At 39.4% G+C, this 15513-nt stretch overlaps 1 protein-coding gene and 1 pseudogene across 4 annotated transcripts; both read right to left on the reverse strand.

The window, feature by feature from the left end:
• Window positions 1–861: 861 nt before the first annotated feature.
• LOC120111293 (uncharacterized) lies at window positions 862–4796 on the reverse strand. The gene is made up of 6 exons (XM_089926380.1): window positions 4517–4796; window positions 4364–4398; window positions 4157–4265; window positions 3540–3589; window positions 2564–2881; window positions 862–1622 (listed from the first exon to the last, which is right to left on the reverse strand). The coding sequence occupies exons 1-6, from the start codon at window positions 4605–4607 to the stop codon at window positions 1566–1568; spliced, it is 660 nt and encodes a 219-aa protein (XP_089782506.1). The 5' UTR covers window positions 4608–4796; the 3' UTR covers window positions 862–1565.
• Window positions 4797–9984: 5188 nt separating this feature from the next.
• Window positions 9985–13402, reverse strand: LOC103702396 (F-box/kelch-repeat protein At5g15710 pseudogene; annotated as a pseudogene). 3 transcript variants are annotated; one of them, XR_015971510.2, is made up of 3 exons: window positions 13298–13382; window positions 10857–12662; window positions 9985–10295 (listed from the first exon to the last, which is right to left on the reverse strand). The product of XR_015971510.2 is annotated as an F-box/kelch-repeat protein At5g15710 pseudogene, transcript variant X3 (transcript). The 3 variants fall into 3 exon arrangements; XR_003384743.4 differs by having other exon boundaries at window positions 10857–12695; window positions 13298–13378; XR_015971509.1 differs by lacking the exon at window positions 9985–10295 and having other exon boundaries at window positions 10657–12662; window positions 13298–13402.
• Between the last annotated feature and the right edge of the window lie 2111 nt (window positions 13403–15513).

A 15513-nucleotide genomic window follows, 5' to 3' on the forward strand; every position in this document is an offset into this window, starting at 1 on the left:
AAGAAGACACACTTGGTCAAATCATCGGGAAAAACCTCCAATGGTCAAGTTAGATGTCTTGCTTCGCTGGAATGGACAAATGAATTCCCTCTCTCGAGCATCTCACCATTGACCAAAATCCCATCTGATCATTGCCCACTTATGTTGAGAACTAGCAGCAAGAGGATTAAACAGTGGTGGACATCAGCTCCAACTTCCAGTGACGCAGCCAAAAATCTGGTTTTTCTGACAGATTTTTTTAACAGAGTATTGGTCTGGAGATCAAGACAGGGAAGGTTCACTGCATACAATTTGCAGATGACACCCTAGTCCTTGGCAACGCCAAAAAGAGGTCAGCATCTAACTTAAAATTTCTTCTCTATTCCTATGAGTTGATTACAGGTTTAAAAATAAACTTCGAAAAAAGCTCCATGATTGGAATTGGACTCAACCAGCGTGAATTTAGATGGTACGCGATACCAATGGTTTGCACTGTTGCAAACATGCCAATCAAATACCTTGGCCACCCACTTCATAGCAAAAAACTCGGTGTGAAAAGTTGGAGATTTCTTGAAGAGAAAATTGACAAAAAAATTGGCAGCATGGAAAGGGAAAGTACTAACACTAGCTGGAAGACTCGCACTGATTAATGCAGTGCTAGGAGCAATACCATCCTATTGGATGGCTACCCTCAAGGTTCCCTCAGAAGTAATCAAGAGAATTGAAAAGAAAAGGAGAAGCTTCTTATGGAAAGGAAGCGAAGAATGTGTAGGAGGTTTCTGCTTTGTAAGATGGGAAAAAAATCTGCAGACCAAAAGAGCTAGGGGGGCTAGGTATCATCGATCTGAAAATGTTTAACAAGTGCTTATTACTAAAATGGTGGTGAAGGTATTTTCATGAACGTGAAAGGCCTTGGCGAAGACTAATCAAGAATCTACACTTCTCTAACAGACCTTCAAGTTAGCCGTTATCAAGAAGTTGCAGAGAATCGTCAGAGGCATGGAGGAGCATTTTAAAGGTTAGGAAGTGGTTCTTTGAAAGCATAAAATTTACTGTAGAAAATGGAGAGCAAGCAGCCTTCTGGTATGATCATTGGATAAACGAACTACCACTGAAAGAGCAATTCCCATTAGCCTTCGCACTATGAAGCAAGCCTCATGCAACCATAGCAGAAGTTTTTCACTTTTTAGATGAAGGAAATATTACAGGGGCGCAGTAACGCCTATGAGGGGAAGGGAAGAGATCAGAAAACTCACTGAGCTGCTCAAGGTTAAAACGCTCGCAATTGGAGATGACAAAATCGAGTGGGGAACAGAAATAAAAAAAAAAATCACAGTAAAGAGTAGCTATAAATTCTTCAGCCACGGGGGAGTTGGATCGAAAATTAACAAATCCTTTTGGAAAATATCAGTGCCAGAGAAAGTTAAATTGATCAACTGTTAGCGATCAATAAGAAGCTACTCGCACAGGATAATCTTCAGAAACGAAAATGGAAAACCCCACAGAATTGCACCCTCTGTGGCAGCCAGAGGAAACCTCGGAACATATCTTCGTATGGTGTTCCTTTTCACAGAAAATTTGGAGCCTCATTGCAGCAAAAATGGGAAACTTTTACAAACTAACTTCCTTGGATAACTGGTGGACTGTAAAGATGAGAATAGACACAAACGAAAGCCTGAGATCAGCATATTATTCTTTAGTCGCAACAATTATGTGGAGCATATGGAAGGACAGAAACAAAAGAGTCTTCCACTTCCAAGCGAATGCCCCCATATTTGTGCTTAAGGAGGCTCTGTTTTTATTTGAAAGCTGGACTTCAATAACTTCAGAAACAAACAAGCTGCAGTTCTCCATAGTACTAAAAGAAATACAGAGCATTATAGATAAATACTATGATCTCTGAGTGGCAGCCAAGCTTAACCTAGCACCTGTAACCTAAGCTCTTTTAGACGTTGCATGAGCAACGAAACTCTTTACTGCATGTAAATCCTAAGCTGACAACTGTACGTAGTTGAGACCACATCCTCAAGTGACCCCCAACACAAACACTGTAAATCTACTCATCTTGCAATAAATTTTCGGGTGGCCTATGCCTCCCTTTATCAAAAAAAAAGAAGCAAGGTAATGAATAAGAACTGATCTAGTTCAATCACATTTATGGAATTATTGGAATAATCTTCCATAAGGCAGGAACTTTGCCTTCCAACTTGTCCATTTTATTTTTATATTTTCAGCCTATCATGATCTCTGAAACTATGAGACTACGATTTCTAGTGCCACCCACCTACAGAGAATTAGAATAATAAGTATAAATCTTAAGCTCGGTTCAATCATCAAAAAATTCTATATACTAAAGTGATGCTTTTCAGTAGACGAGATAGGATTCAGATAAGAGAGGTAAGCTTATATAGTTTAAGGGCATAAAGGTAGGAGGGATGAATAATTTAAGTCCAAAAAGGATTCATTGACTAACTAAACTTAATGTACATATAGTTACTTTATTTTAGCGAAAAGGTCGATACTTAGAATTAAAGGAGGATTGGTATCCAACGTCAAAATTTCGTAGCACTAACTAGGGTCTCACATTGATTCTCCCTAAAGGTAGGCGATTGTTGATCGGAGGTCGGCGATGGGCATGCTGATGGTAGTCCTTTTGGAGCATTTTGAAAATTTCAGCAGTGGATGCTAGTAGCCTTTGTGTTTCATCTGTCTGAACTTGACCATGTGATAGTCCTGATACTACTTTCAAAGAACCCAAGCTTGCATGAGCGGATGATGAGGCCTCAAATACTTGGGATTTGATCTGAGGAGAATTTGAGAGGTTCACTGGTTCAAGAGCATTCCCTTCAGTTTTTTTGTTGAGACTGAATATTCCTGAGTGCAATGTGGTGATTCTAGAATCCTGAGGACAAATGAAAGTAAACTTGTTAGTTGCTAGAGTGGGTCAAGAAGCAAGAACATGGTGTCTGTACAAGACAAACTATGTTAGAGTAATGCAGAATATTAATTGTCACATTGTTGAAGGGCATATCCTTATGATCAAACACCACAAGTTCTATGTGAAACAAAAGTTTAGCTTTAGACAGGAGTGAAACATGATGGGAAAGAAAGGAAGAGAGAGAAGAAAAAAAGGACTTAGCGTTATGGCCCCATTATATGATTATATAAAAGGAATATGGTTTCATCATAATACCATAGAGAAATAAAAGAACTTTCTTAGGTGCACAGAATCCAAACATAAAGTTGAAAATTTAGCCAGGCATACAAGAATCCAAGAATCCACCTGAACCCTTGAAAATTGGTTAAAATTAGCAAAAGGAGGCCTGGCTAAATTGTGATTACAGAGGTTTCATGTGGAGATGCACGAAGTACGCTGTAGCTCGTTTATCTTGTTAAGACAATCCACGTCGTTAAGTGATTGCTCTATTTGGTGGTCCTCAAATGTTGAGGATATACCAAACTAGTTGAAATGTGGTCTTTATATGTGAATATTTATGTGTTTGTGATGCCACCTATCTAGAAGGAAGGGGGCAGGGAGGGGAGAGGATTAGATCATTTACCTCTGCATTTGATGACCCAGATGATTTATTTAAAGACTTCTTTGCCTTTCCTGCATCCAGAGAGAAAGTATTCAAATTGAACAAATAGCCATGATCTTTTCCAACATCCCACATTTTAAACTCGCATTAGTAAATTCCATCATACAAAATATACTTATGATCAGAAGAGTATTTATGCGGCTAGGGCAGCGCCCAATCACATTGTTAAGAGTTTGCATGCCTCAAAAATAATACTAAAATTCTTTGCACAAAAAGAACACTTGATGTAAATCTTACATTGTTAGACTTGGTAAGCAAAAACTATAGTTGGAGTCCTACCTAACATAATAACTGAGATCCCTAGTTATACATGAACACCCATAAACATCAGAATCTTATAGCATACTGAGACACTAGAAGAGGTTCTCTCTTATTATCACATAAGACAGGAACCTCAACATAGTTTTAGGAGCCCTTGCTTTAGTTGTGCTTTGGGGGGTGGTTTACGGGTCTATAGTAATCAGAACTGAAAGGTATAAGGCTAACAAAATGAGCTCTTCTAGGGAGACCTCTATTATTCGGTTTGCACCCTGCCCTCTCTCCTCCATGGTCACATTTTCCAACAGAATGATTTGCACCTGTTTTCACCATGCCTTTGACTTCATTCACCTTCTTCATGCCCATCTTCCTTCCTCCAAGCCAAATGTTTCCAGTGGCATCAACCATCTTGGTCTTCTCTCGAAGCCCCTAGTATAAAGCTACAGCTCATAAAACCAAATTCCCACAAGGATAAGAAAAGATCATTGGCAAATGAAGAAAGTATAATGGAAATTAACAATATATACCTGACCGCTCCTGAGAGTACAAAGCGTCACCATGCCTGCGATAGAGAAGAAAACAGGAGAGCGAAATCAGTATTATTAGTTCTTGGGATTTCTCCATGCATGCATGCAGAAATTTTTCAGATGAAGAGCATGGAGAAAAGAGGCATGTCTTACCTCCGTCAGCAAGTGCAAGGGAGTCCCCAGGAGCAGCTAAAGAGAGCAAGAGTCCTACTACAAAGCTTACGAACCTTAAGTATTGCACCATGACTTCTCATTCAACGACGGCAACAGAGAGGGAGGAAGAAAGAAAAGGGAAAGGTTGGGTTTTATAAGCTAGGACCCTAGCTCATAGGTTAAAGCTAGCTAGGTTCCCAGCATCTCATCTCTTCTAAATATTTAATCGTGATTCTAATATATTTCAAGTTGTCCTCTCAACATTTTCTTATTGGATTGGTTAATATTTATGGACTTGGGAAGACTCAAAGCTTGTCCTTGTGATCTATATTTAGTAGTGCTTAAAAGCCTTGGCATTGCGTGGAATTGAAGAAAAACGAGTGCTTTGTGCTGTCTGCCGCGCGTCATGCACGCTACGAGGAGACGGTGGTAAAGTTTGGTGTGCAAGGATTTTGCCAACCCATTAAACTCTAGGGTTTTGGAAAGCTTTTCTATACCGGACCCTGGTCCCCATATGAACACATTTTGCTAAGCTTGGTCTCGGGCTTTCCACTTGGAACGTAATTTTTTTGTGCTAATGGTCATGAGGCGAGTGCGAAGGGTTCAAAAGAACAACAGTAACCGAACTTGGACTTCGGCAATTGGCACGACTTCTTATAAAAGTGGAGGACAGGCCCTAACTTATACTCAGCTCAAGGGTGTAAAGATGGTACGCCGCATATGTACTATTTCACACTTTCCCTCATCAAATCACTTTGTAGCAATGCTTCTAAAGGTTGTGCTTGAGAAGATCTTTCATTTTGACGCATGTCATCACACCAGCAGCAGCGTTTTCCTTCAAAATTTATAGAAAAGAAAGACCATGGCTAGATTTTATCACATGAGGATCGGGATGCAGTTTCATCCTGAAGATGACTCGGCTACGGTTATCAGTTAGATCCAGAAGAATCCAAGAGGTAACGGATGCGACCACTCATTACTCCGAGATATCTGGACAATGTTAAGGGATAGAAGGGCCTTGCAGGCCAAACATGTTTTTCGAGAAGCAAACGGAATTGCGGATTAGATGGCTGCTTATGTGCAGTGCTGGCTCGAGCCTTAGGCGACTGAGGCGGTCGCCTAAGGCCCCCGGCCCAGGGAAGGCCCCCACCCAGCCTTTTTTTTTTATTCCACCATGACGCAATGGCAGATCGTAGATGAGACGGGGAGTGGGTTTGGGCGGCGACGTGAAAGGCTGAGACTGAGCTGGGACTGGCAACGGGCGACGGCAGTCGGCAGATGGGGACTGGCGACGGGCGACGGGCGATGGCGTGGTCGAGCGGTCGAGTCGTCGACAAGCAACGGGCAACGCAACGGCTATTTCCTCCCCGGCTCCCCCCTTCTCTCCCTCCTTCTCTGCCTTTTTAATGCCAGAACCTTCTCCGGTTCTTCATTCTTGGCACTCGGCAGTCGGCAGTCGGCAGAATCGGCTTGCAAAGTTGCAGAGCGGCGAGCGCAAAACCCTCTCTAGCTCTCCTCGTCGACGTCGCCGTCCTCGGCTCCGAGCTCCGGCCTCCGAGCTCCGAGCTCCAAGCTCCGGTCCACCGTGCGTCCGTGCAGAGTCCCGTCCTCTCCTCGCCGACTCCGAGTCGCTGTCCTCGGCTCCTCCTGTCCTCCGACCTCCGACTCCGCGGCGACCGAGACGGCGAGGCCTCCCGAGTCTCGACTTCCGACTCCGAGCTTCGCGGCTCCGGTCTCGTCGGCTCCGCCGCTCCGCAGCTCCGGCCTCGTCGGCTCCGCTCTAAAATCCACTCCACTGGATTTTCAATTTTGACAGGGAAGGTGAGACCGTGAGACCCTAATTTGTGCTTATTAAATGTTAAATAGTTGAGCTCCGATCCGGGTTTTGTTTGGGTTGTCCACAGTCCATACATTAATCTTTTAGCCATCAAATCCCCCTCTTTCTGCTGCGTGAGTCTTAAAAATCTAGGTTTTTTAATGCTTTCTTTCTCTGTCTTCTCTCAAATATATTAGATTTGGAGGAATGAGATACCAGGGGGCAGGGGCCGCTGAAGGAGAGAATAGTTTCATTTGAGGTCAGTAAGAGCATTTAGTTCTCAATTCTCATACCTTGTTTTTGACATTCAGGGTTATTTTTTTGTTCTTCTTTTTGGCGTTCATATGATAAAGATTGAATCTTTTTTCCTGTATCTGGTTTTTTCTGGAGAGTTTTGGGGTTCTTCACGCTTTTGATCATGCTTTGGATTGAGTTGAGGCTGGCTTTTTTTTAAAAGTCATTCTCTCCCAGAAGTCCAAACTCTCAGACATCCTTTCAAAGTTTAGAATGGTTGTCATCTGAGAGAGCTAGGGTCGGGCAAATTTGTCTCGCACAGGTCTCTACATCTCAGAGAAATAATTGCCCAATGTCCTCACCTCCCTATCGTGTTGAAGGCCACCCAGCTGACTAAACCTTTTCTGCATCATGATGACTTCGAGCCTCTTCACTATGAAGTCTATCATCAGGTGGACAAAGGAGTCATAGTTGCTGGATGTAGCCACACCATATTGGGCACTTCCAAGTTCCAACAAGCAATTTTTGCTTGCAATTTTTGTTGCTTACTCCTGTTGAGTTTCTTCAAAGATTTGACTTTTTTTATCAAAGATTGAGGTCTTTGGGTTTCATTGCACTTATTAAAAAATTTTCATAATAATAATTAAAAAAAAGGCCCCTCTTACTGAGTTCGCCTTAGGCTCCCAAACGCATTGGGCCGCCCCTGCTTATGTGACCAGTCATTCCGATATTATCTTATGGGCTGGAGATGGAGAATTGCTCTGGGCATTCCGAGGCATTTTGTTTTCTAATTTTATTGGGTGCATCCGTACTCGTCATATATGATCTATCCGCTTTAGCGAAAAAAAAAAAAAGAAGAAAGAAAGAAAGAAGGAAGGAGGATTGAGATGCAGTGACACAGCATTAATATGAGACATCTTAGTGATATGTTATGGTTTATAAGCCAAGAATTATTTATTTAACAAGGTTGAGACTTGCCCAAGCAAGTTTTTAATGAGTCCAAGCATCTGCATAGATTTCACCCTGCAGATTTATTCAACAGAAGCGACAAAAAAGCTTTCTGATCTCAAGTACTTTGTGTATAGAATCTCCTGATGGCATGACAAATACAAACTATAGATAAAAAAAAAAAATCACTTAATCATCATGCTTCATAACAAATGAAGTTTAGCATGCAGCAATAGGTCTAATCTGATAAAACTTAGACGAAAGATTTTGTAAGTTGGAAAAGTACAAAAAGAAAAAGGAAAAAAAAAAAAGAGAAAAGAATAAACCAACCAACTTTTGCTCAGTTGATTGGTATTCCTCTTCACTTGGAGAAATTTTGGGCTTGAATCTTAACAGTAACATTTCCACTGCATTTCTTTAAAAAAAATAATTCATGAAAACAATCACATGAGCTGAAAGGTTACCATGATGGATCAAAGAAGACTCCTTACCGACCTTAAAACCTAGACACTAAATTTAGTAGGGCGGGCCTCAATAAATGGATAGAAGAGCTTTGGTGTCTTTAGTCAAGAAAATTATCTATTGCCCACTAATTTAGCTGCTAAAAGAGTCGATCACAATTGGCAAATAAAAATTATATTCTACATGGCATACACCATGTGATCGTGTATGTAACCAATCACAGCCACTTGTTTTTGCTGCAGTGCACCAAGATAGGTGCTCGATGAATGAGGCTTACAGCAATGAGATGATTAGGGTATAGGTTCTTGATTGAAGCTTCCAAGGTAGCAAGAGCATCAAATCGAGAGCCGAAGGAACATGGGCTCCTGGAATTGAACACCCACCTTCTCGTATGATTAGCTCTATCAAAGAAACCGATAATTTATTTGAAGTCTTGGACTCCATCAAGGGTTTGAGAACACGAGGGCGTGCCGCCCAAACTCTTGAACCGGTGGGGCGCCTTTTGAGAACCGGGCCAGCTCAGCGAGTCGGTTCCCTGTTGCATGGAAGACCGGGCCACTTGCTGTTTGCTGGTTGGCCTAGGGGACCTCTACATGGCGCCACGTGGACCAGTACGAAGGGTGAGAAATCGTGATGGATATGTGCACCATCACATTTTGAAAAATTTGTTAATTAGATGATCTACCATCGACCGATCAAATCAATTCAACCAGAAAGCAGCACGTGTAATAATAATTTCTCGTGATTTTAGGTTGTGACCCGAGCAATCAATCCAAGCCGTCCAATTTATTATGATGATTGGAAATTGGCTGGATTATGATGATTAGGTCCTAAACTGAACTGAATTTTTTTATTGGAATACTAACTGAATCCTAGCGCTATATACAAAGGTATTGCAAAAGAATATCGCTTTTATTTTTATATTTGTGAACATTGATATCATTTTTTTCCCTTTTTTGTAAAAAAAAGGGGGTTCTTTTCAGATTGTATGGGACTTACGTGCCTTTGTGCTTAGATGAATGCAAATATTTGTTTTAATTCATGCAAATATATATATATATATATATATATATATATATATATATATATATCCCTAATGGATGCATATACTATACAAGTTGAGGAATATTTAGAAACGCCAGCATACAGGTAACCATGAACACTTCTCCTTTTTAACAAACTCAACAATTAAAAATCTTTTTTTTTTTTTGGATATTCTCTTATATTGAATTATATGTGCACCTAAAAATATGCCGGAAAAAAAAAGAAAGTAAACTGTCTTTCTCGTGAAGTGCTAAGAGCAAAATGGGTATTTCGGGTGTAATGATTATTCGCTCAAGATCAACAAGCATGGAGTAAAAACATAAGAAAAGTAATCCATATTATATATAGGTTTTTCTTTTTTTTTTGCATAAATACTCTTCTAAATATCGAATTTTGCATGAATATCCTCCCAAAATTAATATTTGTATGTATACCCTCGTCAAACACTTGTTTTGCTATTTTACCCTTTGATTATCTTTGTTTTTATATATGTACCCAAGCCATCTGACACCGTTAAAAAATTAACAGTTTCAAATTAAAATGACTAAAATATTCTTACTAAGTAGATGTGCCAAAAAAAACATTTATAAAGAGATCGCGATGGAAGACAAAAAAATAATTTCAAAATTTTATTTTATTTTTAATTAAAATAAATATAATTTTTATTAACGATATTAGAAGAATCATTATATTAGAAATATTTGTGCAAAAATAGTATTTTATGAGAGGGTATTCACGTAAATTTAATGCGTGCTTGCGCCCACGCGTACGTGTGTAGTTTCTTCTAATGTAGATTGACTACTAATGATTAATTCGGATCTGAACATGAGATGCTGGGCTTTTGACCCAAACATAGATAATGATATTGAGATAACACGGTGTTTAAGAAGAAAGAACTAAGTCATTAATAAAATGAGTTCGAACTTGGTCAAATCCGAATCCAATAGCAAAAGAACACTTAAGAAGGATCAACATTCATACTTAATATTATAGTCAAAATGATTTGATATAGATGTAGACATAAATGCAATATTTTTAAATTGCGAAAATACCTATCTCAGTGTCCAAGAGTACCTGGAAAATCTAAAGATTTCTATAAATTCTTTGCATGCTATCTCAAGAGAACCGTGTGGCATGTATGTGATCATAATTCTATATTGTTTAAGCCTCCAATCGCCTTCCACACCATCTCTTGGGAGACCACCATATCCATGCACGCATCGGGCGCAGATCCTCTGCGGTGCAGAATTTGCACGGTGGGATGATGTTCTGCCACTGATTCGATCCACATGTATTATTTTGGATCCAAATAATTCAGATAAAAAAAAATATTAGGGCTCATATGAAAAAAAAATTTACTGACAATGGACAATGTAAGATGTAAACATAGAGTCAAATATATTTGTCTTATTCCTTTTTAATAAGGAATATGTTTGTGTTATTTATTGCTACTATGAGTGTTCGTCTAGATGGACTGCCCATCGAGTTTTTCCAATATTTGTTTAGTATAGCTGTACACAATCATCATTTGATTATAACTCTAAAGCACAGAACATGAACATCAAAGAAAATGGAAAAAGAAGTTAACAAGCAATACAGAATTACAGACTGGATCACTCAGCTATTCAGATTAAAATTCAGTTGACAAATACGGGGCCCTTGTTATATCTTGAAATCTTGATCTAGGTGAATAAAAAGGACTAATGTAATACCTATCAAGGTGAATAGGCAGTACAAACTTCATATCTGCAATCTCAACAGGCAAAATTGCATTGGAACATGCGACGAAAAGAAAATTGTGAAATTGTGATAAGTTCTTTTCAGGAGGAAACATACAAATGTCAACTGATGGAAGTGCTGATTGCTTCAGCAAAGCCATAGTGCCCCCACCTTCATCAAATTACAAGCATCTGTTCAGCCACTCGTCTTGGTACCCAGGAGAAAAACAATACCAAAAACAGTAGAATGTTTCTTTGCCATCCAGGCTGGTGAAATAAAATTGAGCAGGAAAGTTTTCGAAGGAATTGCAGCAAAAATAGTTTACAACCCATTTCTGGACCTGTCTCAAGCAGAATTGCATGGAGCTCCATGAGGTTAGAACACTCCCGCAGCAGCTCCGAGCACATCCTGTTAGGTTGATTTACTTCCTGTATACCTCGATGTTTGGATGATCATATCTTGCATGTAGTACTGCTTTTCTAGACATTCTCCACTTATGTGGACAAGTTGCTCTTAGTTATTATCTCAGCAGTAAATGATCAGTGTCCCTAATTATGGCATAAGAAATAATAATGTCATTGTCTCCAAATAACACCCTTTGTCAACCTTCTTCCACCCAGTGCCAACGAAGGCCCACCTCTCAATAGATGGGCACATCAAATCTTGGCTCATAAAAGCAAACCTGACTGTTACACAACTGGATGGCACAGCCAGCAATCCATGACCAAGTTTTCTTATCCACATCATATAGAAGACCTTTCCCTTGGTTCCAGGATGTAAAGCATATGAGGTTATCCTGCCCAAAACACTCAAATCTTTCAGCTGATAATCTCAATAGAACTCTAAAATACTTTGGTGGCATCCTACTTATTTCCACCCACGCAGTCTTAGCATGATCCAACTCCCAGATCCGGATGCTCTGGAGAGTGCTGTAAAGTCCTATCCTTCCAACCAAAAACAAACGCTTTTGCGCACCTGCAACCAAATAGCCATCCAGCAATGATCGTGGAAACTTGGCTGGAATATGTTCCCAATGCCCTGTATCTACTCGATACATCATCAAGCCAAGTGGCGAAAGAGTCTCAAGATACAGTCTTGAGTCACAAAATGCCATCTTTGATGAACATAGATTAACGGCTGGCATTGTCTGATGAACAGACCAACGGTCAAGGTTTGAGTCATAAACTTCTGTAGGCAGTGTTCTGTCTCCATAAATATCACTTGCCGCAATCACCTTGAATGAACGATCTGCCCTATCAACAACCAAGATCAACTGCCTTTGCTGATTGTAATGCATGTTTGGCAATGTCCTCCATGTCTGAGTTAGGGGATTGCAAACAAGGATTTTGAAACAAAGCCCATCGTATCCACAAAAACAAACAAGACCACCTGAAGAACCAACCAACCAGAACGCCCAATCTGGTAAAAAACCAAATGGGACCTTATACCAAGTCTTCAATGGTAGGCTGAATACAGAACACTGATGGGTTTGCGAGTTCTTCCAGAATGTGAGAAGGCAAGGCCCATGTGAAGGAACCTTCGAGTGAGATGTGAGAAAGCTACTATCTTGAAGAATTGAATTCCATCGCCTGCAAACTGACCTCATCCTAAAGATCAAGAATGGAGGCACCCTAGCAAGAACCTCGATTAGCAAGTCCTCGGGCAATAGTGCCCATATGTTATCTTCCATTTGGATATCAGCATGAACGACTTTACCAAATGTTGCAACAGTCTCCTCATCAAAACCCCTAGGCTTAGTCTTGATCACCTTCTGCCGAGACGGGCTTGTATTTCGAGATCCAGTTCTGGTCAAAGGGACCGAATATCTTGGAGACTCGCCTTCTCCAAAGTTGCCATTTTTCACCACTTGCAACCCAACTCCTCCGACTCTTTCCATCACTTCAGAACTCCAAAGTGCAGAACCTAAGAATGCGATCTATTAGTCCATGATAGTCACTGCAGCAGAACAAAAGGCAGATCTCAGCCCTAATTCTCCACTTCTACCGAGCAATCTTTCCAGTTTGATTCCCAATTTATAGCAAAGCCCGTAAATTTTAAAACTCCAATCGACTGAATCACTTACAACGGGAACAGGCAACCCACATCAAATTCAACATTATCAAAATCAAGAGCTTTCAATTCGAACATAATAATCACAAGCACTTGGGTGATTCAAATAGAAAACTATTTCATATTGAATGACAAAAAGAATCTAAAACCTGCATTGCAGATCAAAGACTTTAGCACGATAAAATTAAAACAGGAGGAGGACAGACAGACGGCTCCCGGAATCTACAACTAGAAACACGCCCCTCCCAAAACCCTAAAAATCTCAGACAACTAATCCAGAAAGCAAACAACAGAACGAGGATCAAAACCCTAGCTTTCAGGATTCGCAAATGGGACGGACATGATACAGAAATTGATCCCATTATCCAAAAAAAGGGGGAGAAAACTCATCCAAGAAGCCATCAAACAGATTACACAAGATCGAGCAGAGGATCTCCTACAAAAACCTCGGAAAAATCGAATCTTTGAGGGTTTCAAGGGAGAAATACCTTTCGAGAAGCCCTTCCGATGAGAGAGAAGAACGGGGGAGCGACTGCCCACGGCCCCTCTGGGCTCTGACGGTCTTTTCCGTTTCAACCTCTTAGCTGATACCTTGGTCAATTTCCGGTGTTCTTAGGAACATTATACGGAGACAGAACCCAACTACGTGGCGGCCTCTCTTTGGTCGGAGTATACTTAGTCGAAGGGGATATTTGGTGTTTAAGTGATCCGCGAGATCTCTATCAGGGTTTAAGATTAGGTCGAGCGCGGTGAGAATAAGTACATGCTTACCGAGTCCGGTCGGTCAAGTAGGATGCCGCCAAGGGAAACATTGGTGGCCAGCCAATGTATGGTTCCGTTAGGTATGGTTTAAAATAAAACAATGTAAATACAAATACAGTATAGGGATTGGCGACAAGGGCTGAAGGCATCTCTCATGCTCGTCTTATTCTAGAGATCGATTAGATTTAGCTTAAAGTAGATTCAGCGACTATCATATGCTTGATCTAGGGTCCGTGGTCTCCTACATAATTGTCTAGATGCCAAGACCACTGGTGTACCGGAAGGCAAATAGGGCAGTTGATTGGATGGCATTATTCGCTGTCCAGCACTTCGATGGTCTTCTGTGGGATAGTTTGGAGTCTTTTCTCCTCCTCCTACGCCGCCTTATTTTTTTTTCCTAATTTTATTGGATGTACTCGTACTAGAATGGTATGGAGGTATTAGTCTTATAAAAAAAATAAAAAAAAATGTAGAGAGGTTGAGAGACACTCTACATCTGTCTAAACATATATCTTGGGCAAACGATATTGGCTGAGAATTTTAGATTCTTGATAGGTGAAAGAATACATAAATAAAAACTTTTGGCCTCGCTTTTGGAAGAAATGGCATCCACGTCGATGTTCATGGTGATGAAAAAAATCCATTTTAATGAACTTTGAAATTATTGAAAACCTATTATGTCCTTCAAATTTGTTTAATGGGTCATATGATTTTTTGAATTATTTGTGAGTATACATAAGTAAGAATGAATTATTTAAATTTTAATTTTATAGACTTTACAGATGTGGAAAGGGATCTTGTATTGCATGAAGGGTACTTTGTAAAAAATAAAATACATTTTTTTAGGTTGTTCTCAGCCACATTGGATGTGTTATCATCTACATTTTTTTGAGAAATTCCAAAATCAAGGTTGCAGTGATTTTTTAAATGCACTATGCATGTAGCAAGTCGGGTATGATTTATCTTTATATTATGAAGTTTATTTGCTGAGATCATCCAACAATTTGATAATTTTTTAGAAAATCTTAATTGTGTATTTGAAGGTTTTCCATAATCTTATACACATTCATGACTAAAAAATACCTGCCAGGGATATACATTCAAATTCCTTACGTTGTATTTTCTATGGTATTCTGAATGTTTACAAATTAATTGTTGTTTCTTTCAGCAAAGACCAGCATCCATGTAACAATGCACTGTTTTTTTTTTTGGATTGTGAGACAAGCATTGATCAAATCGCCCTCATTTAATTAAGAAATTGAAATTAAAAGGAGAATGAAGGGGCTTAACATAGACCCCATGGAGGAGGCAAGAGAACGCCAATTGAATATTTGATATTGATTTTTCCCCTAATTATATTGCATGCACTATCCATCTAATTCATCAAGGTAAAAGAACATGAATCTCCACTTTTTCGGCGAATACTTGATTCTCCCCTCTCTTTTCTTTTCCATGGAAAAAAAAGACTCTTTATATTTATAATTTTTCATCACCTCAAATACCAAAAATCTAAGAAGAGATATAAGATTATTTGAAAATGATAAACAACATAATCTAGTCAATACAAATCTTTCAATTAAATTCAATACCTTGCATATTTATTATGCAAGAGAATGCATCCTATTTCTTCTAAATCTCTTGTAGTCCGCCAATAAGCTTCGTTATCAATACAAAACTTATCTTTTTATATACTTTTTTTGGATTACCCAAAGCAAATTCTTTTTCAACATCTTTGATGTAAAATGAAATATTATTTTAGTTTTATTTTAAAATTGAACAATTTACAATGCTCCTACTTTTGCAAAACAACTTATTTTGACTAGTCATCCAATCCGAACACGAGGCAGTACAAATTGTTTAAAAAAAATAATCATATCTGAAAACTACCAAGTCATAGCTAGATATTGTCCATAAATTTTTTTATTAGAATTAGAAGTGCAAA

This window comes from Phoenix dactylifera, chromosome 11, assembly GCF_051530095.1.
Source record: "Phoenix dactylifera cultivar Ajwa chromosome 11, Ajwa_hap1_PhDact_Kaust_v1.1, whole genome shotgun sequence".
NCBI classification, from domain to species: domain Eukaryota; kingdom Viridiplantae; phylum Streptophyta; class Magnoliopsida; order Arecales; family Arecaceae; genus Phoenix; species Phoenix dactylifera.